Raw genomic sequence first — 27,679 nt, 5'->3', positions numbered from 1 at the left:
TGGCAGGAAGTGGAGAATATTCCTCTTCTCTCAGGAGAGAATTTTCAAATACACTTGTGGGGCATGGATCCCTCTGGAGATCACTAGAAGGACAGATGAATTGCATCCAATCAGTTTCCTAAATAAAAGCAAGTGAAAGAAACAGCAAATAAGAATTCACATGGACACCCAAACTCAAGCTACAGGCGCTTATTAATGATTAACTTTAGGATTTAGAGCACAAATGTTTTACTTGCCTTTTAAGATAACCTTTGTGGTCTTTGGGGGCCCCACAGAGAATTCAAGAGAAGTGAAGACCAAAAATAGTCATTGCTGTTGGCTACATGTTGCCTCCTTTGTTTGAACTCTATGGTGCCTGTATCCATGACTGGTGAGCCACGACAAAATGCAATCCCATGTACTAGCTTTCTTTTTTGCTTCATAGATATGGAACTCATTCACATGGAATTTTTAAAAAGTTGGGAATTCCTGGGCCAAAACCTCTGCCTTTCTTGGGGACGATTCTTGCTTACCAGAAGGTGAGTGAGTGTTCCTTGAGCCCCCTACCTTGCTTCTTGTGGTTACCAAGACTGGCTTAGTTCCATTAATTCCCTTGAGTAGAAACTGAGGTAGAATTTCAGAAACCATTATTTGGCTTCGACGTGAAGCAAGATAAGTTTCCCCAAGGCTTTGCTGTTGGTCTTTGGAGAATCCTGTTTGGCACAGATGCTCAGCTCTCTGACGTGTCAACACTCATGTTGAGGACTTGATGTTTAGATTTGTGATCCTTTAAAGGCAATATCCTTCTATTCCACTCTTCCAATTTTCCCTCCTGTGGACCCCTCTCATAACACACTATGAATCACTTGAGATCTTTTAATATGTGTCTATATATGCTTCATGCTTATTTATTTGTCCTAACAAGGGAAAGCTAGGCTTTTGGAATTTTTATTTGCATATTTAAATTTTACGACGGAAACTTAGCAGAAGTTTTCTTTTTTAGGTCTCAGAAGTGAAGACTCAAAGCAAGTATCTAATTTTCAATGTTATGTATACAGGATAAATACTATCCATTGCTGTGCTGTGTGTAGAGGTGACATCTCCTTATTTTCCACATTGACAGGGAGCCACAAAGACAGGTTCTCTTTATTAAATTTTTAAAAATATTTTTTAACATGTATGGCTTGGGTACATGTTTGTATATGAGTGCCTGGTGCCCATGAAGGTGTCCCTCTGGAACTGGAATTACAGAGAGCTGCCATGTTGGTACTAGGATTTGAACCCTAGTCTCCTAGAACAGGAGGCAATGCTCTTCACCACTGCGCCCTTTTTCAGCCCCCTCTGTTATTCTTATTCACTTGCCTTCTCACTCAGCAACTTACCTGAGACTAAATGCTCTAAGTGAAAAGAGGATAGTGGTTTCTTCAGTGTCCTAAATGCTATTATTAGTCTTTTAGGGAGAAGTCATGAGATAAATGAAAAAGAGACTAAATAAGGAGATAAATGGATCTTATTGGTTTTCCCTGGGCTTCTGTCCCCCCACATGCCTATGGAAGGAACAATTCAGAGAGTTTGAGGGTTTTAAGGACAACATAGAGAAGCAAAAGCTTTAGAGAGAGACAGGGTGTTAGCTTATTCATAGTGAGAGTGAGTGGCCGAGCATGTGCAATGTACAATGCACTTTATTATTATTATTATTTATTTATTATTATTCACAACCACGGGTGAGGTGTTTGTGCATGTGCATGTACAATGTTGGGAGAAAATTTAGGATATTAATAACCCCAATTCAAATACCTCTAGAACTTAGTCTCCCTTCTACTCAAACACTTGTGAATAAGAATGTCTCTCTCACTGCCATTGAGGGATAGTTAGCCTGATTTGTAAGAGTCAAACTGTGCCCCAATTAGAGATAAGAACACTATATTTAAAATAGTCATGGATTTTCATTTTCTTTACCTTTCCAGGGCTTCTGGGAATGTGACATACAATGTCATAAAAAATATGGGAAAATGTGGGGGTAAGTATTACAGCAACTTCTACTGGGTAGATTTGAAACATTTACAAAAGCTCACAGGATCTTCAGTGGAAGCAATGGTATTACAAAGATTTGTGGAGGCTTTTCCTATCAAAGGCCCCATATGTCTTCCAGTGTCATGATTCACAGATGGAATTTTGTTAAAACAGTTGCATGTTTTGATTTTCTCCTGGACTTGATGGTTCAGGAGTGGTTCACTTGAGTTAGTCCAGTGTCTGGATATTCCACTCTTCCAACGTTCTCTTCTGCGTATCCCTCTAATAAAATATAACGAATCACTCAAGACCTTTAAATATGTCTCTTTGTATCTCTTATTTATTTATTTGTACTTTAGACCAAATTTATTTAAAAATTGAATCTAATATGTACTTTAAAGACTATGAGCTATCACAAAACATTGAAAACACAGCTATGTTTTCAAAATCCATCTTCTAACAATGTATGTAGATTTTTATCCCATTCAAAGTCTCATGATGCGAAGGCTGCTCAGTAGAAATATGCATGAATATGTCCTCTATTTACTCTTGCTGTCTTATTTGTCCTGGAGCCAGAGTCTTATGTGACCCAAGACAGTCTTGCTACATATTAGCTGCTTAAGTATATCCTGGGGTGGGGTGGGGGATAATCTTTCTGTATAGTTGAAGATGGCCTTGAACTCCTGATCATTCTTCGTCTACTTCTTGAATGCTGGAATTATAATAGGCATGCACACACCACCATGTCCAGCTCATGATACTGACTTTAAAATTTTATTTATTTTTATTTTATGCATATGAGTGTCTTACCTGCATGCATGTCTGTGTACCAGGTGCATGCATGCATTCATTGCCTTAGAGGCCAAGTGTCAGATCCATTGGAACTGGAGTGACAGATAGTTGTGAACCACCATGGAGGCTCTGGGATTCAAACCCAGGACCTCTGAAATCACAAACATGATCTTAACCACCAAGTCATCGTCTCAGCTCCCTCATGATACTGACTCTTTACAGTAAGTGTGGGACATAGTTGCAGGACCATGTTCCCTGTAGACTAATGGAGTTTTTGATCTTGGAACTTGGTTAACTGCTGCAAAATGATTATCTATTATTAATAATAGTAATTCTTAATAGGAGACATTTAAGCTGTGCTATGTGATCTTCCTTCTTTCTTCTTTGCTTATCTTTTTTGAAAAACTGTTGTTCATATTTCACCAACAAATTCTGATAAATTCTAAGGGCCACTGGTGGTTGAGAACATTGCAAGAGGTGTTAGCATTGTGTTCTGTGTCACACACGAGCGGTGAGGCGTGGCCTCTTCATGTCTCTTTAACTTCTCTCACACATCTCTAGATGACTACGGGCTGACCACAGGGTCTGTTGAATAAATACAGCCCATAAAGACCTTGTGATCCTTCTCAGAGCACACAGCTTATCCATTTGCACTTAAATTTCTCACCTTCGGTTTTCCATGGACGCAATATCCTTTTTGGTAATGCAATATTTTGAACATGCAAAATTATGAAAAACTTTGTGTGTAGGCAATATTCATGCATCCACTACCCAGACTTTACAAACGTTCCAATTTAGTTCTAATCATCTTCTCTTTGTAGAGCTATTTTGCATTTGCCTCTTCCATCCATGAGCTATATTACACTTCATTTCATAGAATGCCAGAGACCTGGGGTCAGACTTGACCTAGGTGCTCATGTTGCTGTTTAGCTAAGCATGTTGTTGTATAACCAAGGCAAGGGTTATGTAACGTCTGGATCAGATTCTGAGTTCCTGGGCATGCTTCCAGCTATAAAATCCACCTGGTTGGGTTTAATCTTTTCTGCTTTGCCAATGCAGGTTGTATGACGGTCGACAGCCTGTGCTGGCTATCACAGATCCAGACATAATCAAAACAGTGCTGGTGAAGGAATGTTACTCTACCTTCACAAACCGGCGGGTAGGCATCTATGTAAAATACCTTCACTTCTTTAGGGTACATGTGTGTTTACATGCATGAGGTATGTGTGCACATGTGCAGATGCACATACCTACACAACACAGGCCAGGGGAGAATAGTGAATGTCCTGCTCTATTGCTCTCTGTATTCCCTTGAGACAAGGTCTTGGACTGAACCCGGAGCTAAGCTGTTAGTCAGCAAGTCCTGGCACTTTTCCTGTTTCTGCCCCTCAAAGAGCTGAGGTTACAGGTGCTCAGAGCCACATCTAGCTTTTTTAAGTATGTGCTTTATTATAGAACTCAGTTCCTTATGTTTATAAGCTAGTATTCTCTCTTACTGAGCCATCTTTCCAGAGCCCCATTTATATGGTAGTTTTCTTTTATCATTGAGTAAGTATAATTCATAGGGCATTGGCCCAAATGTACAACAAGCATCCGTACTCTCTTCATATTTTTTGACTTAATGGTGATGTTTTATATAACTGTAAATTTAGTATATTTTATGGCAGGAAATTTGCATGACCCGTACATTTTATTCAGTATTAATTTTATATGCCTGCATTTGGTAGTGTGTGTGCACACAGGTGTGTAACTATATGCATATTTGCTTGTGTAGCTATGTAAATCACAGAATTGTTCCTCCATGGCAGTCTATTCGAGTTGCCACATGTAGTTTGTCTTTTCTTCTTAATTGGAAAATATTTTATCTTTAATTTCTATATCATTGTCATATATTTATTATACAATGGAGTGGGTTTTCTTGTGACCTATTAAATTGTTTAAATAGTTATTTTATATTTCTTTATGTGTATGTATGTATGCTTATACATATGTATGTAGGTGCCCACATTGGCCAGAAGAGGGTGCAGGATCCCTTAGAGCTGTAGTTACTGATATTTATGAACTGAGAACCAAACTTCATTCTTCTGTAAGAACAGAAAGTCTTCTTAATTGCTGACCCTTCTCTTCAGTTCCTATAATATTTTGTTATATGTCTATAATTTAAAAATCTATTATCAATACTGATAGGTGATACTCATGTGTCTAAATTTGTCTTCATTTGATATGATGATTTCCAGCTCCATCTGCCTTTCTGCAAATGATATAATGATATAATTTTATTCTTCTTTATGGCTGAACCAAACTCCATTCTCTCTCTTTGTCACTCTCTCTCTGTCTCTCTCTGTGTCTCTCTCTGTCTCTATCTCTCTCTCTCTCACACATACACACACACAAACACACACACACATCACACACATTTTTAGTATTTGTAGTCTTGTGTTTGTGAGACTTGTATTTATGTGTCTATACATGTGTGTACCTATATGAAGCTGTGGGGGCCAGAGGAAGATGTTAGATGTCCTACACTGTTACTTTGCTGTTTTGGCTAGTCTGAAGGGCCAGTGAGCCATTGGTATCTGCCTCTCTCTGTTCCCTAACAGTGGGCTATAGGCACCTTTTGCCATGGCCCACATGTCCTAAAATGTGGCTGCTGCCGATTCAAACCCAGGTTCTCATGCTGGAATCTTACCTTCTGAGCCGTCTCCCCAGCAGAGCGATTTGATCTGTGAATGCTTTATGTTTCTTCATTCCTTCAAATTTTTGTTGATTTATTTTTTGAGCATTTTTATTGCTTTTGTTAAATTCATACCTAAAGTGTTTTTGTTTTCTTCATAATGATTGTGAAAGTCGTTATACATTTCATGTGGTTTTCCATATTTTTCACATACTTTACTGGTGTGTCTGAATTTTTGTGAATTGACTCATTTGTAAGCTCTAGATGTTTGCTTGCTCATGTGCCTTATGAATTCTCTAACTTGACACTATCCTTCTTATCTACATACTTTTTATTTTATTTTATTTTATTTTATTTTATTTTATTTTATTTCTTAGCTCACTGTGCTAGCTGTAGGCTCCAATACAATGCTGAACTTCACTTTAAAAGCATATAAACTTTAATCTTTCACAATTGGGCCCAATTTATTTTATTTTATTAAAGATTTTTATTTATTTACTTACAATCTACACATTGTCCCCTTCCTGGTCCCTCCTCCCACAGTTCCTCATCCCATTCCTCCTCCCCCTCTCCCTATGAGGGTGCTCCCCCACTACCAGGCCTTGCCCCTCCCTGAGGCCTCAAACTTCTCAAGGATTAGGCACATTTTCTCCCACCAAGGCCAGACCAGGCAATCCTCTGCTATATATGTGTCTGGGGCCTCAGACCAGCTTGTGTATGCTGCCTGGTTGGTGGCTTAGTCTCTGGGAGCTCCCAGGGGTCTAGATTAGTTGAGACTGTTGGTATTCATATGAGATCACCCTCCTCAGCTTCCATCCTTCCCCTTACTCAACCACAGGGGTCCTAGACTTCAATCCAATGGTTGGGTGTAAGTATCTGCTTCTGTCTCAGTCAGCTGCTGGTTGGGCCTCTCAGAGGACAGCCCTGCTAGGCTCCTGTCTGTAAGCACATCCTAGCATCAGTAATAATGTCAGGCCTTGGTGTCTCCAATGAGGTGGATCCCCAGTTGGGTGGGTAACTGGATTGCCTTTCCCTCAGTCTTTTCTCCCTTTTTGTCCCTGCAATTCTTTTAGGCAAGAACAATTCTAGGTCAGAGTTTTTTTGCTGTGGGTTGGTAACACCATCCCTCCTATTGAGGATCTGTATATCTAATGGAGGTGGGCTCTTCAAGTTCCCTCTCCCTATGTCGGGCATTTTCTCTAAGGTCCCTCTGTTTGAGTCCTGAGAGTCTCTCACTTCCCAGGTCTCTGGTACTGTCTAGAGAGTCTCCCTACCTCCTACCTTCTGAGTCTGCACATTTCCATTTCTTCTAATGGCCCTCTGGGCTTCTCTCCTGCACCTCCATACCTGATCATGTTCCCCTTTTACCTTCCCCTCACTTCTCCTACCCTGATCCCCCTCCCTCTGCTTTGCGTGATTATTTTCTTTTCCCTACTAAGGTTTCTATGAACATGTGGAGAATGTCCCTTTGATATGGTGGGGCATCTTTTAGATATATGCCCGTGAGTGGTATAGCTGGGTCTTCAGGCAGGTATATTTCCAATTTTCTGAGGAACGGCTAGTTTGATTTCCAGAGTGTTTGTACCAGTTTGTAATTCCACTGGAGGTGGAGGAATGGTTCTCTTTCTCCACATCCTTGCCAACATGTGCTGTCACCTGAATTTTTTATCGTAGCCATTCTGATTGGTGTAAAGTGGAATCTCAGGGCAGTTTTGATTTGCATGCCCCTCCCTGATGACTAAGGACTTTGAACAATTTTAACTGCTACTCCTGAGTTTTTGTGACTTTCTGTGCAACACAGAGACCTACAATTTTTCATTGAATTTGTTAACTGTACATACTAGAGGAGGTAAGCACAATATTGAAATGCATGCAGATTGATACATTGATCAACTCGAGCCAACTTTTATTAAACCTCCACAAACAAAACCAACCCCTCTATCTCCAGCCTCCTAGGGAGTAAGTCATTTGAAACATACATTTTCTGGACCTTTTAATGACATTATAATTCTAAATAATGTGTAAGCCTGTTAACTTTTTTTCCCCACAACTGTGGAGTCTTCCAAATCTTTATATGACAACACCTTTTTTTGCTTCTAATTCTAGCGCTTTGGTCCAGTGGGTATTTTGAAAAAGGCCATCTCTATCTCTGAGAATGAAGAATGGAAGAGAATCCGAGCCCTGCTGTCTCCAACCTTCACCAGTGGGAGGCTCAAGGAGGTAAGGTTTTTTGTTGGAAACCTGAATAACAGATTTGGGGACAAGTAAGGTGAGAGATCACAGCCCCTTTACAAGCAGTGTCCTCTGATTTGAAACTTTCTAACAATGGCCTTAAATGTTAATGTGACTTCTTGCTTTGTCCTTGGAAAAGCTGTGTCTACTGGGAATTGAGTCCTTCACTCACTATGCGTGAATTTTGTTTTGTGTGCAGATGTTCCCCATCATTAACCAGTTTACAGATGTGTTGGTGAGAAACATGAGGCAGGGATTAGGAGAAGGAAAGCCCACCAGCATGAAAGAGTAAGTACTAGCACAGGTGTTGAGCGCTGGGTTGTTGTATTAGTTACTTTCCTGTTGCTGTGACAAAATATTCTAACAAAAGCAACTGAAGGAAGAAATGTTTCATTTTGGCTGTGGTTCCGAGGGAGATACAGTCTCCTGGCAGGAAGACTTTGTGGCAGGAACAGGAGGCTACCTGATCACAATGCATCTACAATCAGAAGGAAGGAAGTATGGCCAGATTATATGAAGACCTGCCCAAAGTGACTTGCTTCCAATGAGTCTGTACCTCCAAAAGTTGCCACACTTTTCCCAGACTGTGGCACTAGCTTGGGACTAAGTATTCAAACACACAATCCTTTGGTGGGACATGCACATTCAAATCATAACAGTAGTGCTAGGAGACTCCATAATTACCTACTGGGGAGTTGAAGTTCCCAGTTTAAAAAACAAACAAAAACAAAAAACAAAAAAACAGGGTTAGGGTTAGGGTTAGGGAACTTTCATTTATTGAAGTTACTCCAGGACTAGTCATAAGTGGGTTGTATGGTGTTACCACTGATTAGAAGAGCTCAGACTATGACTGGAGTTGAGACCAAAGGAAACTGGAGACATCCCTGTCACAGCATTTGGACTTTAATGGGTCACTCTGGAAAGGAGCGTCTCTTATGAGAAAGTAGAGTGCCTGGAAGAGAATAAGTCTCACCTCTGTATTCAGGAGTCATTATTAACTTGTCTATCCCATTATAATTATTAAAATTCTAGAAGAAAGATAGTTTAGAAAGAAGGAACATTATCTGAACAAAGTTGTTGGTGTGGATTCAATAGAAAAGAGTGGAGAAAGTACTTGGCACTTATTAGAATGCTGTGTGTATACCAGGAAAGTTAAAACATCAAACCATTTATATTACATCATAGACTTTTTTGGGACTATCAGTGAAATAGAAACTATTGCTTTGGGCTGTCAAGATAGTTTTGTGGGTTACGGTACTTGCCACCTGAGTTAGAGCTCTCGGAATGGGAGAGAATTGGCATCCACAAGGAAGAACAATGTAAAATGAGCATGCATGGTATTTAGCTTATCCTTCCCACACTTACACAGAGCAGAACCAAACCGAGGGAATGCTGCCACCCAGAGTGGAGGATTGTGTCTTTCCACATCAATTAACACAATCAAATCAGACCCTCACAGGCCTGTCCAGCTGGTAGAAACAATTCTCTTCCCCAGTGACTGTAGATTATGTCATTTTGATAATTAAAACTCACAATCATAGATAGTACCCATGTAGTCCCACATCACAAAGATAGACACAACACTGTCACCTGTCAAGCTTCTCATAAGTGAGTGTGACAGAAGCAAGGATATGGTAGGCGGGGTTTCTGTATGACCTTCTGGCTATCTTGGCTGGACATGTGAACTTACTACTGCTTCATACTCTGTCTATCTTAGCTAGACCAAGAAGATATCTAATAGTTATATTCCGTTTCTCTTCAGCATCTTTGGGGCCTACAGCATGGATGTGATCACAGCCACCTCATTTGGAGTGAATATTGATTCCCTCAACAACCCACAGGATCCTTTTGTGGAGAAAATCAAGAAGCTCTTAAAATTTGATATCTTTGATCCACTGTTCCTCTCAGTGAGTACGTAAGCTAATGTTTCATTCTTTTTGTCTTTTTAAGCAACAGTGTAGTGAAAGATAATCCACATATGCTGTGAGTAGTCCACTGAAACAGGCCAGGATTTGGTTTTCAGTATATTTAAAGTATTTCCAGCTGTCACTGCTAGCTGTGGAACATCTTTGTCACTCTAGAAACTCTGAACTTTTAATGACCTTACCTCCCTCATTCATAAGCAGCAAGTAAGCCTACTTTCTAGCTGTGTAGACTTGCCTATTCTGAACACTTTATAAGAGTAAAATTGTGCAATCTATCACCCTCTTTGTGTCTGGCATCCAAATTAGTATGCTTTAAAAGTTCATGCACCTTGAAGTGAGTCTTAGTGCTTAATTATTTTCTATGGCAGAATCTCATCCCATTGTAAGGACATGACATGTCCTATTTACTCACGACTGCTGGTTATTTAGAATGTTTGACCTTTTGGCTCTCGGGAACAGCGCTGCTGCTATGAATACTTGTACACACATTTGTGTCTGAACAAGTTTCAAGTTGTTTTTGGTGTATACTTGAGAAGAAGTGCTGAGTTGTATGGTCATGTCTAATATAGAGGACTGAAGGGACTGTGGGTGTTGGCTTTTCTCAAAGATTTAATTGTTCATCTGTTCTGCTCATTTTTAATTTGCATTGGTATGTTCAGTTGTATAGAAGAGCATCCTTGAGGCGAATCTTATCTAGTTAGAGTAATATAGCTCTTTTATAGTCACTAATATTGTATTGAAAATTTTCTTTTTACATATTTACAAGTGTTGTTTATTTGTAGTTTTCATGTGATATTTCTATCTGATCTTAATATTAGGGGCACTACTTGTATTACAGAGAATTTTAGAGATACTTTTATATATGTCTAAATTTTGGAAGTGTTTGGGAAGAAATGGTATATGCTTTTCTTTAAGCATTTGGTTAAATTCCGCAGTGAAACCTTATGGTCTTAGGCTTTCCTTGTGGACAGCATGTTTTTTAAACCAGGGATAGTTTTAATTCTGTACATAAGGCAAGGTAGGAGGAGGTAAAGATTCAATATGATCCAGGAACACATTTATAAGATAATCTCATTTTATCATAGTTCTCCATTTACTCTAGACTGTGAGAGATGCTATGGGTCTCTGTGTATTTTCTGTGCAACATATAACCTCTTATGCCACAGGTCTTTTACGCATGGTATGCATTTCTTTTTGAGTCAGCTTCTATGGTTTGTGAACTTCTAGGAATCTGTACATTCTAGCTAAGTTACATAATTGAGGCTGTTGTTCTATCCCCCATTTATTAATAGAATTCTTTATATGTCCTTATATTTTTCATAACATTATTCCCCTCCCACTTCACTATGCATGCTAATAATCTGAGTCATCACTATTTCTAGAACAATCCCAGCTAACACTTTGCTAACCCTGAAGATATTTTCATAGAACCATCTTTGTTTTCATTGATTTCCTTCATTCTTTTTATTTCACTCATTTGCACTTTGGTCGGTAGTATCCAGTCTTTCTGTCTCTATTGTGTTTTTCTCTTTTCTTTTAGTGGCACATGCTAAAAAGTGTTGTCATATGAAACCAGCTTATCTTCTGAATATTGTATTGCCTCCATCTTACAAAAACCTTTTTTTTTGGGGGGGGGGGTTGGTTAAAGTTATCATCATTATTATTGTGTGTATATATTCATGCATATTTACATACTTGTATATATGAATGCACATAAGTATTCAGAGGTAAACCTCAGAAGAAAACCTCAGGTGTCTGTTACCTTTTGTTAAGGCTCTCTCACTGGCCTGGAACTTCACCAGGGAGAAGGATGGCTTAAGTGACCATCAAGCTTACAGAATTCCTTCTCTCTACCTCTCATGGCCATTCTGAGCCAATGCATATGCCCTTAACATGGGTTGTAAGAACTGAACACAGATTCTCGAATTTGAAAGGCAATCACATTACCATTGACCCATCTCTCTACCCTCTAAAAGCTCGTTCTTGAACACCTTGATTAAGTACAGCACCGGGCTAAAGCCTGATTTATCAAAAAACCAAACCAAGACCAACCAACGACAAAACCCACAAACCTCAGTCCCCCTTAGTCTGACATGTAAAAGGTGAGAAGTAAAGGAATTTAACCCTGAAACTATGTGGCAAGAATGATTTATGTCACTTCTATGTTGGTGGCCATACATTGACACACCCTTTTCCAGCAAGTGGTCTGCAACCTGAGCAAGAGAGCATGTGTCTCATTGGGGATTCTGATGGCTTACTGTGCTGATTGGCAGAATGTGTGGAACTTCTCCGGGTACATTTTTGTGTTTTCACCATGGTTTCTCTTTTTTCTCCCTCTAGCACTCTTTCCATTCCTTACCCCAGTATTTGATGCACTAAATGTCTCCTTGTTTCCAAGAGATGTCATAAGCTTTTTTACAACTTCAGTAGAACGAATGAAAGAGAATCGCATGAAAGAGAAAGAAAAGGTAATAACTGATTGCATGAGGGCTAATGTGTTTCCAATTCTCTTTATATAAAACAAATATGCATGTACACATACACACACACACACACACACACACACACACACACTTCCTCTGTATCTTTAAAAGTTAGATGGAAGATTACAGGTTAAGGATAAGAGAATTTGGATATTTTAAAAAGAGTGAAGAGTGTAGAGATTGGGAATAGAGAAATAAAATGAGCCAGATAAAGTATTTACCATTAAATGATATGCCTGATACGAAATAAATATTTTTTAAGGCAAGAACTTCACCGCATGCCAGGAAAAAGAGATAGTTTGCATATAATTTGTGGGGAGTAAGTTAGGGGAATTATGAGAACTCTACGGATGTATGTTAAAAAATTAAAATTTGTTATTTTCTCAGTGCCAGGGATAAAACCAAGACCCTTGCACATGGTTAGCAAGTGTGTCATCCTTGAACAATGATCCAAGTTGCCCTGCATATTGCTTAGTCTTATTCTAGAGTTGCATATTGTAGCAGAAGATGGCCTAGTTGGCCATCATTGGGAAGATAGGCCCCTTGGTCTTGCAAACTTTATATGCCTCAGTACAGGGGAACACCAGGGCCAAGAAGTGGGAGTGGGTGGGTAGGGGAGCAGGGAGGGGGGAGGGCATAGGGGACTTTTGGGATAGCATTTGAAATGTAAATGAAGAAAATATCTAATAAAAAATTGAAGAAAAAAAGAACTCCCATGTGCTAATCATATAAAGATATAAGCTTGTGTGTAAAACATCTGTTCTCCTGTGCTTATTGAATCCATTTTTTAAAAAATTCCAAAAGCTATAGAGGAGTGGACTTTGAAAGTTCTTATCATGAATGAGTAATGGATATTGAGAAAAATATGCTTAACCTGATTTAAGCAACATTTATTTTATGCATGTATCAAATTATCAGTTCATTCAGTTGTCATGTACATTTTTAAATGTATCAGTAAATGTAAATGTAAAAAAATAGACAAAATTCAGCACTTCCCTTTACTGAAAGGACAATGATTCTGCTTAAACATTTCTTTCCAGACACTTTAAGTACCTGGACCTCACACTGGCAAGAAGTCACTTCATTTCCGTGCTTATCATTTTACACATTTTCAAAAAAGTATTTTTTTCCTACCTGTGCCAGTTTATTCTGCTTTATTTTTAATTGTTGTTGTTTTAAGACACGGTCTTGCTATGGAGCCTAGAGTTGTGACTGCAGGTGTATGCTAATAAATCTGGCTGGTCTGAATTAAGGTTGAGCTCCTCCTGACCTGGAGTGCCGCAGTGCTTCTCTGGGTAGTCAGACTTTGGTGCATACAAATGGACTAGGGATTAAGGAGGGAAAGCAGGACTTGGTACCCTACTATTGCTGAGCACCATAGCATTCTAGCTTGGTGCATAGAACATTTAAAGATATTCTCCCATAGATTACTGATGGGATCTGGAAATGGAATGAGTTTTATCTATAAGGACAATAGTTTGAGACTGAGATAGAAAGATACGAGATCGAAGCCCACTTCTTCCTGTGTAAACATAAACTTGAAGGGAAGGGGCTGACGAGGGCTGTTTAGAACCCAGAGAGCTCAGGTTCTGTCAAAGACAGGAGGGACCAAAGTTATTGGGCACAGAGCCAGTGTTCACTCAGGAAAGTGGTCTGTTCTCCAAGGTGTATATATGTATATTTTTGTTTATCTTTGACTTTGGGAACCATATCCAGACTTCTGGACTTTACATAAGCATTATTCTTAGAATGGTTGCTAGTTCTTGTAACTCACCCTGACCTCTCAGCTGACCTTGCATCTCTCAAAATTATTTTCTTTCAGCAAAGAGTGGATTTTCTTCAGCTGATGATAAACTCCCAGAATTACAAAACCAAAGAATCTCATAAAGGTAAGCAAGGATGTTTCATGCTTAATGATGAGGAACCTCCGAGTTGGGAGTTTGTTCTAGAAACATGCAAGAGGCTTTTCAAGTAGATGAATATATCTCCAAATTAAAGACAAACAATTACAACTTTTCCAAACCCAACCCAACCCAACCCAACCCAGCCCGTAGCTGTAGACAGTATATACAGCAGCCAGAAGAACATTGCAGAAACACAGAATCATTACTTTGTTCAAAGCCTCAAGGGCATGTGCTTCAGGTCTGGAGGTCATCAGTGGTCTCTGGATCTGGTACCGCAGAACAAATACCATCTTAGCGTCATCTAGACTCATTGAGTCAGAAGCTGTCCCTGGAGATTTGCATCTAGATATTCAGTAAGCAGGCATAGCCCCACAGGGGAGATGGTCACTGGAAATACAGGGTGCTAGTCTACCCAGTACTTGATTTACAGTCAAGCTTTGGTTTCTTGTATAGTTGATGAGGAATGTGTGGAGAAAGATTTGTTACTAAGCATGTATACAATTCTTCACAGTTTTTCATTTACTCATTCCATCATGGATGGCTTTTGAGGAAACCATTGCTGTGATAGTTGAAGAAAGATGGCTTTCTAATCCCACCATGTCCCATGCAGCTATGAGTAATGTTCCACGTAATAGAGAGACAAGCTGCCTGCTTTCTTGGTTTCATTTAGAAAGTAGTTAACGAGGTTTAGAGAAACTATAGGCATATAGTCAATTTCAGCTGAATATATACAGGCTTCTATATATTCCCACCCCCTTATGTGCATGACCTCACATTCTTTTTAGAACACATTTTAGAAATTCACTTATTTTGATTATGTTTATATATGGACATGCGCATGCTATGGTGTGAGTGTGAAGCTTAGAGGACAACTTGCATAAGACTGTCCTCTCCTTCCACCTTTATGGGTTCATGGGGTGGAAGTCAGTTATTGGGCTTGACTCTTTATCTGCTGAGCCATCTTGCTGGACCATCATGCCCTCCATTTTTATTTTAATTAATTAATTATTTATTCACTTTACATCCCAATATCAGCTCCTCCTACTACTAGTTCCCTCCTCTCTCAGCTCCTCCCCCAATTCCTCCTCTTTCTCTTTTGAGAATGGAGAGCACTCCCCTCCATCACCTCACCTTTGCACATCAAGTAACTGCAGGAGTAGGTACATCCTCTTTCACTGAGGCCAGACAAGACAGCTCAGTTAGAGGAATGGGATCTATAGGCATGAAACGGATTTAGGAATAGCTCCTGCTCTAGTTGTTGGGGGACTCACATGAAGACCAAGTTTCATATCTACTACATATTTGCAGCAGTGTTTGTGTGTGTGTGTGTGTGTGTGTGTGTGTGTGTGTGTGTGTGTGTGTGTTATAGGTCCAGCCCATGCTTGCTCTTGAGATGGTGGTTCAGTCTTTGGGAGTCCCCAAGGGTTTATGTTAGTTGCCTCTTTGTCTGCCTGTGGAGTCCCTATCCTCTTTGGGTCCCTCAGTCCTTCCCCTACCTCTTCCATAAAACTCCCTGAACTCCTTCTATTGTGGATCTCTGCATCCATTTTGGTCAGCTGTCGAGTGGACCTCTCAGAGGACAGTTATGCTAGAATCTTGCCTGTAAGCATAACACTATCATTAATAGTGTGAGGGATTGGTTCTTGCCCATAGGATGGGTGTCAAGTTGAGCCAGTCATTGGTTGGACATTTCCTCCCTCTTTTCTCTATCTTTGTGTCTGCACATCTTGAAGGCAGGACATATTTTTGGTAGAAGGTTTTGTGGGTGGGTTGCTGTCCTTATCTCTCCACTGGGAGTCCTGCCTGGCTACAGAAGTTGCATCTTCAGGATCCATATCCCCAACTTCTAGGAGTTTCAGCTAGACTCACCTTCATAGACACCGTGGGGCCTCCCCTACCCCAATCTCAGGTCTCTGGCATGTCCTAGAAATGCCTAACCCCTACCAATTTCTATTCTCTCTCTCCTCTGATATCCCAAAATGTGGTCCCCCATCTGCTCTGCTTCCCTCTCCATCCCCTCTCCCACCCAGTTCCCTCCCTCCATCTACCTTTTATATTTATTTTATTTCCTCTTCTGAGAAAGATTCAGCCAGCCTCCATTGGGCACGCCTTGTTATTTGGCTTCTTTGGGTCTGTGGATTGTAGTTTGGCTATCCTGTACTTTGTGGCTAATATTCATGTATAAGTGTCTACATACAATGCATGTCCTTTTTGGGTTGGGTTACCTTAATCAGGATGATATTTTCTAATTTCATCCATTTGCCTACAAAATTAATGATATTCTTGTTTTTTAATATTTAATATTCTTGGTTTTTTTAATATTTGAGTAATATTCCAGTGTGTAGATGTATCACATTTTCTTTATCCATTCTTTAGTTAAAGGACATCTAGGTTGTCCCGTTTCTGGCTATTATGAATAAAGATGCTATGAACATAGTTGAGCAAGTATACTTGTGGATGGTGGAGTCTCTTTTGGGTATATGCCCAGGAGCAGTATAGCTTGGTCTTGAAGTAGACCTACTTGCAAATTTCTCAGAAACCACCAGATTGATTTCCAGAGTGATTGTACATGTTTGCACACCCACCAGCAATGGAGGAATACTCCCTTGCTTCACATTCTTGGTTAGAGTTACACCAAGATATTTTATATTACTTGTGGCTATTGTGGAGGGCATTGTTTCCTATTTTCTTTCTCAGACAATGTATTGCTTGTATAAAGGAGAGATACTGATTTTTTGACACTCTCCCATTTTTAATATTCATGAATGGAGTGCGCTTGTTATGAGCACTGAACTTACATGTTCATATTATCACTGAAAGTTCATAGTTACAGTTTGGGTTTGTTCTTGGCCTTGTCCATTTTGTGGATTTGGCAAATGTGTACTGATAGACCACACCAGAGCAACACACAAAGTGTTTGGTGTCATCTCCACATCTTTATAAACCATCTTCCTTCTTCCTGTTACATGATATTTCAGGTTTATGCTAAGTCAGCTATTGGGTGTGTAGTTTCTTTGCATGTGATTCAAACCATACGATTGTGGGCTAGTTTATGCTTGACTGGGTAGTTTATACTTTACAACATGTTAACATGAGTCATTGTGCATGTAATTTTTGTTGTAATCCCTGCCTTGTAAAGAAGAGCCACACAAATAAGGATCAAACACATAAAGACAATTCTGCTTAGTCTAAGTTCAGCCTTAGTCATAAGCTTGGGTTTTGAGGAACAGGGCTGCAGGTCACAGTGTCAGGGTACAGCACCCACAGGTGCAGTTTAGTTGCTGCTGAGGTTTCTTCCTTTTGAGATTTCATCAAAAATTCTCTAATGAGGATAAATTTATTAAAATATTGTTAGTCATTACCCTTTAAATACAAAAATTATTTTCTAATTTATATCAGGGTATGTCTGTATGTCTGTGAGAATGTATGAGTTTAGGTGCCTGGGAGGTCAGAGGAGGGTATCAGATCCCATGGAGCTGGGGTTACAGGCAGTTTGAGCTGCCCACAACTGAACTCAGGCCCTTTGCAAGAACAGCCTGCTCTTTTAATAGGCTGAGCCATTTCTCCAGCCCATCACTCAATACTCCATGGCTATTCCTTTTTTCTTTGTAGCTCCCCTAATTTCTGAATTGCAAATTTTAAAGACTGGCATTTCTTGTTTATCCAATAGATTATGCATATAAATACCACATCTCTTGAAAGTTCAGATACTAACCAGGGAGATGTGGGGTGCTTTGACATTACCAAGAGCCTTCCTGTGTTGCTACTGGTCTCTACACCATACCTTGAGTCCTATTGCTACAGGTTGCTTAAGACAGGTATAGCTCATGGATATGCTCATCTTCTGTACACTCATAATTTTCTATTGCAAACTCATTCCAAACACTTCAAGGTTTTTATGCGGGTGCTGGGGATTCAAACTAAAGTCCCCATGTTTACAAAACAAATAGTTTTACTCACTAAACCATTTCCCTCACACTAGGAAAGCTTCTTCATCTAAGTATAATAGAAGATAGTATTTTCCCTTAAGAAAAATTAAATTATTCTGTCTTAAAACTTAGCTTGAAGTCATGGCTGTATGTGCCTATATAGCCACAAAATCGGAGAATGGAATTAGAAGGACCCAGAGCTCAGTGGCCATCTAAACTAGCTGAAATGATGAGATTTTAATTCATTAAGAAACCCTATCCCAAAGTAATGATGATGGAAGACACCAGAAGTCCTGTTTGGAGTCTATGTCCACATGTACCTGCATACCCATGTTCGGGTCCTACCCTACACTGTGTATATTGGTGCACATATGCACACACACTCAAATAAAATAAGACTTAACAAAAAACTTAAAATGGAGCAGATTGAAAGTTAAAAATGCTGTACCAGCCTGCTAGTACTTGAGCAGTTATGATTTCAATTCTTACAAAGAGACAATGTTAAAATTGAACAAAATAAGGTATATTTCTGATTATCTATGAGGCATTCTGAAGAAATTGTGTACATTACCCAGAAATGCTTCCTATTGATATTTCTCAGCTGGCAAGATATTGAAGATGTCAGAATGCAGAGATGGTCGCGAGGAGTGTAGACCTAAGGGAGCTTGACAAAATTGACTTTCCCATTTCAATCCCTTGTCAGACCAGTGTGAGGGTGACTCTGAATTGCTTTTTCATGATCTTTTTAGGGATTTGGGATATTAGTTGGGTTGTTTTTCATCCAAATAATGATTTTTTTTTAAATACTGATCTCCTTTCTCTAAAATGTATCTAGTGGGCCAGCAATATTGGTAAGCTATATTCGTAAGATAAAGGCACTTGCTACCAAGCCAAAGACCTGAGTTCAAATTCCAGGACCCAAATGTTTCAAGGAGGAACTCACTCTTGCAAGTTGTCTTCTGACACCCACAAAAATACTATAGCTCTCTCTCTCACACTCTCTCTCTCTTTCTCTCTCTCTCTCTCTCTCTCTCTCTCTCTCTCTCTCTCTCTCTCTCTCACACACACACACACACACACAGAGAGAGACACACACACACAGACACACTAAATAAAATAAAATAAAATAAAAAAAATAAAATAAAATAAAATAAAATGAGTTCTCTTTCCCATTAGCATTATCTGATGTGGAGATTGTGGCTCAGTCAGTTATCTTTATTTTTGCTGGCTATGAGACCACAAGCAGTGCTCTTTCCTTTGCATTGTATTTGCTGGCCATTCACCCTGATGTACAGAAGAAACTTCAGGATGAAATTGATGCGGCTCTGCCCAATAAGGTGAGGGGATAGGACCTAGGGAGGGAGGGAGGGAAGAGGAGAATCATTGGCATGAATGGCTACTTAACCCACACAGGGAGAAATTTTTAACAACATCTTAAGCATTGATGCCTTCACCATCTTTATTTTAAGAAGGTTTCTGGAAAGAGAAAAGCAGATATTGGATGATGCTTTTTATGAAAATATCATTGTAGACAAATGTTGGGATAGATTGTCTGTCACAAAAATTACCATGAAACATCCACAAAAGCACAGTGATACGGAAGTGTGAGTATTGGTTAGTCAAGTGTCTTCAGAGTAAGCTCTGTTGATGCCATGCACTGTACTGTTGCCTGAGCGTGACTGGCCTTGGCCTGGCTGGGCGAGGCAGGTGGATTTACTGCTGCCCTCTACATTTCTTTCAACTCATAGGTGACCCCTTAGTCATGCCATATTACGGTCTGTCCAAAAATCTAATATAGTAATAGTCACAAGTTCTATACATTGATCTTTATAATTCTGCCCAAACTGTGGGCTGTGAGGTTATCTGGTGTATGGGGTGGTCTATCTGGCATATCACTCTCTTCAGAGATCACAGGCAAGCCCTGAATGAAAACCAGCATGCTGGACCAGTGACAGACAAGAGAGTGGGGTTTAGTGGTGGCTCCTGTTCTCATTGTGACTTTTACCAAGGTTGAAACTGGGCACTGTGGTAGCAATGACTTATATCTGTCTTTTGTCACCTTTAATACAGAAGAGACTATTATCTCCACAGATCATTTAAATTTTTATCCTATCAATGCTTCCAAACTTTATATATAATCAAAAGAATGGTCATACAGAATAATTTCAAATAAATAAAATAGGGATTTGTTCTCTTCCTGTGCTGTATATAATACTTTCAAGCACACATGTGTGGCCTCTCTGTGGAATCGTAATCACGTGTGTTAAATTTTTGTGACTCTAATTATCATTATGTGTTAGTTATGGTTCCTCAAATTAAGAAAATGTAGTATATAATAAGGCTGACGATTTCCTGGGTTTGTAATTGTCACAAAGACTTTTAGAATCTCATAATTGTCTTACATTTATTAAAGATACATTGATCACATTGAAGTATGTCAGTTATTAAAATACTTTGTAAATGCTAAGGTCCTTTATCAATGTGAGTTTTTCTTGGGTAGTGCAATAACTTAGTTCTCCACAAATTACTTAATTTATGAAAATCTCTGTCTCTCTTTGCAGGCACCTGCCACCTATGATACCCTGCTACAGATGGAGTATCTAGACATGGTGGTGAATGAAACTCTCAGATTATATCCAATCGCTGGAAGACTTGAGAGGGTCTGTAAGACAGATGTTGAAATCAATGGGCTATTCATTCCCAAAGGGACTGTGGTGATGATACCAACCTTTGCTCTTCACAAAGACCCGAAGTACTGGCCAGAGCCTGAGGAATTCCGCCCTGAAAGGTACAAGCATGTGGGAAAGAGAAACTACCCAGACCCAGACTAGTCCAGTTTTGATGTGTTGTATCCTGGTGCTGAAGACACATAAGTAGCAATAACAGTCTGTCTGTGTTTCTGGTTATCGTATGCCTATCCATCCATCTGTCTATTCAAACTTTTAAGATAAGAGTAGCATCTATCACAGTGCTCTCAGCACTATCTCTTTTTTTAATGCATTAAGCTTTTCATTCCTAGATTTTCCTTGCTCTTCTTTCAGTTGCTCCCATTGCCTTTAGAAAACATTTGCATTTTCTTTTTGACTAGACTGCTTCCTGGGTCCTCCAGTGTGGCAGTAATGCTATCACTGAAGGGCCTTGTTTGAGCAGCCCTATCGAGAACAGAGAAGACCATGTGTCTTTCAACTCCTGCCTCTGCTGTTGTCCTGGACAGCTATCTTACCCTATCTGACTTTTCCAAAGCCATGTCTCTTGCTGTCTAAAAGTCTGAGACATCCTTCTTTGGAGACAGTTCAAGAGGGCTCTTCTGGAAAACTGGAGCTGAGATCAAGCTTCAGCCACAGTTTTACATTCTAGTTGTTTTATTGGCAAACAAAATAAAGAATGGCATTTTTAGAGCAGAGGCTGACAAGCCTAAAGGCCCAGGATCTAGGCAGTCATTGTGTCTTACTACACACCTCCTGATTTCTGGTACCTTATGTTTTTAACCATATTGTGTGCAATTTGGACACCAGAAGTTAACTAAAGCTCATTAGCTCTTCTGTCTTCTAGACCAGATGGCTTCTGTGTTCCCTCCATTTTCAGCAATCCCACTTCCTTTTTTTTTTTTTTTTTTTTTTTTTTTTGGTGTGGCTGTACTTCTGTTGCATTCGTTTAATAATGAAACAACATAATAAGTGTTTACTGTACATGAAGGACTACTCCAAACACTGATAAATCATTTTGTTGATTTCTACAACAGAGAATGTTTGACAAAGGAACAAATCAGTATCCAGAGCACTTTTAAGGGAATTCTATGTGACCAGCAACTATTCACACATACATTGTTTACTCACATACATCCACAACCCTCATTAAGTTTTGAAACTACAATACTCTAATGCACATCAGAATTTTCAAGGACTCAGTCAGAGAAGAGACTGGAGGATCCAGGGACTAGCGAGGTCTGGTGGGGTGGGGGCTGGAGGTGGAGACATCCTCGTGGAGATGGGGGCGGTGATATGGGATGTGGAACAGTCAGAGGGTGGACTGGGATGGGAATAAAATCTGAACTGTAAAAAAAAGTTAAATAAAAAAACATTTAAAAAATAAAAGAAAAAGAAAAAATACACAGTTACATTGCAATTGCCACTTTTCCATAACGCAGTGATTTTTTTCTCTTAAGTATCATTTACATGTATTTAATTTGAATAAAAATTTTCTGTCCACTCAGATTTTTATACCCAAAGGAACACACAGAGAGATAAATTAATGATTATATTATATTAGAGAAACATTGTATATCTTTGTAAATTACCTGACTTAAATTGTCTGGTTAAGAAGGAAGGAAAGAGCAAGAAAAAAAGGAGAGGAGAAGGAAGAAAGGAAAAGGATGAGGAAGAAAGAAAGAAGGAAGAGAGGGAGGAAAAAGAAGGGTGAAGAAAGGAAAGATGGGAAGTTGGAAGGAACAGAATGAGAGATGGAGAGAAATGAGGAGAAAGGGGAGGTAAACACCACTAGAAAGAAATGAGAGGAAGACAGTAGAAAACAGAATAACAGAGAAGGGAAAAGAGACTGACCAATAGGAGAGGAAGGAAAACAAGTTCAGTATTAGCCCAAATCCTCTGACTTTAACCTCTGACTTCCAATCTAGCCTGGACTGCAGGAAAACAGTAACACTCGCTTTAGAATAGCAGCCAAGTATCAGGTCGACCCTGATGCTAGCCTGATTGGCTTAGGGTCCACTCAGACCCTAAAACCAGGTATCAAACTGACGTTGTCAGCCCTGCTCGATGGCAAGAACGTCAATGCGGGAGGCCACAAGCTTGGCCTAGGACTGGAATTTCAAGCATAAATGAATATTGCACAGTCGTTTAATTTTAAACTATTTTGCAGCATAGCTAACTTCAGAATTTAGAAAGGGTCCTGTTTAGCTGTAGGAGTGGGTTGGGGAGGAGCCCCTGTAGAGATGCCAGGCTACGAGTGGAAAGCTGGGAACATGTAGGTCCTTTGTAAATCTATATCCAGTCCCCAGATGAAACTGTGACTTCCTGAGCATCGAACCCTGGTGTCCAGATCCTATCTGCTCAGAAGCATGTACACACCTGCGTGAAAGGGATGTTTTTAGACCGATCCTCACGCCCTGTTCCCATCGTGCCCTGTTCCCATCCTAGCCCATCACTTACCAGTTTTACACCAAAAGTGGTCTTTAGGGTGTGGTTAGCTATTTCTTTTGTGCCATTTTAGGGTGGAGAGGGTGGGCATGACGGAGCCAGTCATTCAGGACTTAATTCTTCCTTGTGTTGTGGTGTGGTTTTCTTTCTTCTATTTTTTTTTTTTTTTATTCCTTCTTTTGCAATTGCACCAGAGTATGAAATAGCTTCCGGGTTCTCCGGCTCTGAGCTGGGCGGGTGATTGTGGTCCCACCCTGACAACACTAGGGATCTCAACTGAATCCTCTTGTAGTCTCACCACTATTTTTTAGCAGTTTAATGGGTACATTATAGAGTCTTCCATTTTGTGTGGAATTAGCTCCTCCCCTTCAACCACTTAAAATAAAACTTGAATAAAATACTGAAACCTCCAAAAATAAAAATAAAAAATAAAATAACCTCTGACTTTAGGGAGTGTGAGTTCAGCCAATCACATACTTTTCCTTAATTGGCCTCATTTCTTATGTATCACAGAATAGACATATCACACTATATGCAATGATTGGGTTTTAAAGATATATGTTCTTTTGAACAGTACTCGCCTCATCTCAATATGGCTAAAAAGCTCCTCCATGTTAAAGCAAGAGAAAGACTTGTAATGTATAATTCCTATGGTATGTCACCCACTCTGAGGCTCAGGGAACATCGTGGATGAAAGGATGGAAAAACTGTGAGAGCTAAGGAATCAGGGAAGTGTGTTAATAGTGTCTTCTGGCTAGAACGTTGCCATCACCATCATGAACATACAAAGTCTGTGACCACCTGTGAAAGACTCATGCGAAACAGATGTGAAAATGGCTGAGCGACAAGTTGGGAAGAAGAGAATATTGGTGAGGTCACATGAGAAGCTAATATGGGAGGGGAAAATAACCACATTACATTATATTCAAGCAAGAAACTGTAAAAGTCATACCAGAATTTTCACAACCAGTCCAGGAGTAGTAGTCCTGTCGACTACTGCTTGTGGGTATCTAAGAGATACCAGACAAGTGGCTGCTGTGGGGATTGTGTTTCATTGACTTGCCTTAATCTACTCCTGTGGGGCCAGGTTCAGCAAGAAGAATCAGGACAGCATCAATCCTTACATGTACCTGCCCTTTGGGAGTGGACCAAGGAACTGCATTGGCATGAGGTTTGCTCTCATAAACATGAAAGTTGCTCTTGTCAGAGTCCTGCAGAACTTCACTGTCCAGCCTTGTAAGGAAACTGAGGTCAGTGTGAATTTTCACTAAGTTATGTTTTTTATGGGAGTTTTGCTTTTTAAACTGGGGTATTGGTTTGCAGGAAAACATTTTGATTTAAGGAATTTTTTTTTTTGCACCATCTGTTGGAGAGTTTTAAGTGTTTCAGTTTTAGAGTTGTATATTTTGCTTTTAAAAGACGAGTATAAAAATTGTCTAAACTAGTACTGAGGGGACCCCCCCCACCCTCTCAGAGAAGAGGAGGGGAGATGAGAGAGTTATTCTGTGAGGTGGATACTGGAAGGGGTGGGCTGCTATTAGGATGTGAAAATGAATGAATAAATAAGTTAATGCAAAAATTGTCTAAACTAAGGGCTTTAGGGGACACGTTAGTCAGTAAGGTTCTTGCCTTGAAAGCACGTGGTCTTGAGTTTAATCACCATAACCCATGCAAACCAAAGCAAGCAAGCAAGCAAGCAAGCAAGAAACAAACCAACCAACCCAAACCACCTATCAACCAATAAAACTCAGCTATCAACCAATCAGCCAATCCACTTAATACCAACTAGGTGTGTTGGCATGCACTTGTATTCCCAGCTCCCAGCACTGAAAAAGCAGAGATCAGCAGATTCCTGGGGCTCGCTAAGCAGCCAGCCTAGTAGAGTTTCTGAGCTCCAGGTCAGTGAGAAACTCTGTCTGCAAAAAGGTAGATAGTACCTAAGGAAGGACTTTGGCAGTAAAAGTAGGTTTTGTGCACTTGTAAAGCACTTTTAGCATTTGTGCATCTCTTCTTTGCATTTGTGGTTGTTGTCACTTCACTGATTGCTTCTTGTACTTAATTGCTGCAGATCCCTTTAAAATTAAGCAAACAAGGACTTCTTCAACCAGAAAACCCACTCCTTCTAAAAGTTGTGTCCAGAGATGAGACTGTAAGTGATGAATGAATAATGGTCTGTTATGATGTTGTATCCTGTGGACCAGAAACCAATTCATATTGTGAATGAATCCAGAGATAAAGATTGCAATAATTTCGTGCACTCCTGAAGGATTCCGGGTGTTCTTTGAACTTGCTCAGTCTCTGTGAAAGTTATCTTCTGTGGAACATAAGGGTGTAACGACACAAATCCAAGATAAATATATCCAACTCCCTGGTTCTTGTGGGGCTGCCGATGTTCACTTCATTGTTACTACTAAATACCCAGATTTCTGATGAGAAAATAAACACCAATTACTAGTTTTATTTCTGAAAATAAGCATTTTTGTACTCATGCTAATGACCAAATTTTTACCAAACCTTTTGATTTGCAGCACACTACAATGATGTACTAAGCTGAGAAGTCAATAAACATGGTGATATTGACTTTTCCTAGAGAGTTCTGGAAGGACAACTATTTACTTCAGTTATGGCACTAATGAGATACCAAAGGAATGATTCTACCCAAGTCTAGCTTAGTGAACCAGTGCCTTTCAAGGGTACTTACAGAGTCATGGGTGAGTGGTTGCTTACATATGTATGAGTGATCCAACTTGAAGTTCCCTGAAATTGTTACTGTTTATGTAACCTGGGAGCTGGGAGCTGGGAGCTTATGACTTGTGTAAGTTTCAGGAACTTCCTGAGACTTGTGAACTTTGTTTATATCCTGAGTCTGGTTAAGATTCATTTACTTCTGAATTTTATGTTTCTCTCTTACATTACATCCTCACCAGTTTCCCTCTGTCCACTCTTGTTACCCCTTGCTACTTTCTTTATCCACCCCTCTTCTGCTTCCCTTTAGAAAAGGGTCTCTCACCTGTCTCTCCCCACACCTGATCGTGACCTCCCATTCCTCTCCCCATCCCCTCTTCCACCAAGTTTCTTCCTCCTTCTGCCTTCCATGACTGTTTTGCCTCCTTCTAAGTGGATTCAAGCATCCTTACTTGTGCCTTCCTTCTTGCTAAACTTCTCAGTATCATGGGTATTCTGTTCTTCATGGTTAATACCCACGTATCAGGGAATACATACCATGCATGTCCTTCACAGTTGCAGGTAACTCCAGTTCCATGATCTATTGCCCTCTGCTGGCCTCTGTGAACACCTGCATGTGGGTGGTCTGGGTTACCTTATTGAGGATATTTTCTAGTTCCACCCATTTACCTGCAAAATTCATGATGTCCTTGCTTTTAATAGCTAAATAGTATTTCATTGTGTAAATGGACAACATTTTCTGTATCCATTCTTTGGGTGAGGGGTGTCTTTTTTTTTTCCATTTTCTGGCTATTATGAATAAAGCTGCTATGAACATAGTGGAGCTCATGTCCTTGTATTATGGTGGAATGTATTTTGGGTATATGCTTATGAGCAGTATAGCTGGGTCTTAAAGTGAAACTATTTACATTTTCAGAGAAACTGCCATATTGATTCTAGTGTGGTTGTACAAGTTTGCATTCCCACCAGCAGTGGAGGAGGGACATCCTTGCCAGCATGTGCTCTTGCTTGAGTTTTAGGATCTAAGTCATTCTGATTGGTGCAAAGTGGGATCTCAGTGTCATTTTGATTTGCAGTTCCCTGAAGACTAAGGATGTTGTACATTTATTTAAGTGCTTCTCAGTCATTCAAGATTCCTCTGTTGCAAATTCTGTTTAGCTCTGTACCTCATTTTTTTAATTGGGTTATTTGATCTGTTGGAGTCTAACTTCTTTAGTTATTATATATTTTGGATATCAGTCCTCTGTTGGATGTAGGGTTGGTAAAGATCTTTTCTCAATCTGAAGGCTGCCATTTTTTTCCTCTCGACAGTGTCCTTTGCCTTACAGAAGCTTTTCAGTTTCATGAGGTCCCATTTATCAATTATTGATCTTAGAGCCTAAGACACTGGTATTTTGTTCAGGAAAATGTTTCCTGTACCAGTGTGTTCAAGGCTCTTCTGTTAGATTTAGTGTATCTGGTTTTATGTTGAGGTCCTTGATCCAACTGGACTTGAGTTTTCTGCAGGGCAATAAATATGGAGGGCTGGCTGAGTCTGTATGCAATCCATGACATGCACATTTAAATGTTTATTTGTAAACTTCCATTACACTCCACCGTCTATGCATCTCTGTCCTCCAACCCCAGTCTTCTAGTTCCCATGGTTTTAAATCTTCTCTGTCCTCAGTCCACACTTGACCCTTATGTTGTGTGTACAAGGTCTTTGGAGGTCAATGGAGTTCAGCTTGCCATGTAACTGGATGGCCTTGAACTCGTGACGCTCCTCTCTGCCCTTCCAATGTTCTGGGACTATGGAGTGCCCCACTGTGACCCATTTTTGTTTCATAAAATACTCATGAATGTTAGAAGGCAAATCATTTAATTTTACAAAATGCAATAAAAATTTAAAAGAGAATTGCATTGTATTGTTA

General features: G+C 39.8%; 1 protein-coding gene across 3 annotated transcripts in view; it reads left to right on the top strand.

Moving 5' to 3' along the window:
* Nucleotides 1–26,584, top strand: part of Cyp3a13 (cytochrome P450, family 3, subfamily a, polypeptide 13) — a 32,678-nt gene extending 6,094 nt beyond the window's left edge. The window contains exons 2-13 of one of the 3 annotated variants that reach the window (XR_003955579.1): nucleotides 425–518; nucleotides 1,947–1,999; nucleotides 3,844–3,943; nucleotides 7,565–7,678; nucleotides 7,890–7,978; nucleotides 9,453–9,597; nucleotides 11,956–12,083; nucleotides 13,921–13,987; nucleotides 19,108–19,268; nucleotides 20,493–20,719; nucleotides 24,172–24,334; nucleotides 25,153–25,554. Coding sequence is in view for 2 of the 3 variants with exons in the window: in NM_007819.4 (NP_031845.1) it covers nucleotides 425–518; nucleotides 1,947–1,999; nucleotides 3,844–3,943; nucleotides 7,565–7,678; nucleotides 7,890–7,978; nucleotides 9,453–9,601; nucleotides 11,956–12,083; nucleotides 13,921–13,987; nucleotides 19,108–19,268; nucleotides 20,493–20,719; nucleotides 24,172–24,334; nucleotides 25,153–25,248 (1,441 nt within the window). In the remaining variant the exon portion in view is untranslated. Of the gene's footprint in view, nucleotides 1–424; nucleotides 519–1,946; nucleotides 2,000–3,843; nucleotides 3,944–7,564; nucleotides 7,679–7,889; nucleotides 7,979–9,452; nucleotides 9,602–11,955; nucleotides 12,084–13,920; nucleotides 13,988–19,107; nucleotides 19,269–20,492; nucleotides 20,720–24,171; nucleotides 24,335–25,152 lie in introns of all 3 variants that reach the window. The other 2 variants (NM_007819.4, XM_030254121.1) reach the window with 2 other exon arrangements.
* Nucleotides 26,585–27,679: the final 1,095 nt, after the last annotated feature.

Source organism: Mus musculus, chromosome 5 (genome assembly GCF_000001635.26).
Source record: "Mus musculus strain C57BL/6J chromosome 5, GRCm38.p6 C57BL/6J".
Taxonomy (NCBI): domain Eukaryota; kingdom Metazoa; phylum Chordata; class Mammalia; order Rodentia; family Muridae; genus Mus; species Mus musculus.
Note: the sequence above shows the minus strand (reverse complement) of the source record. Positions and strands in the feature narration are given on the sequence as shown.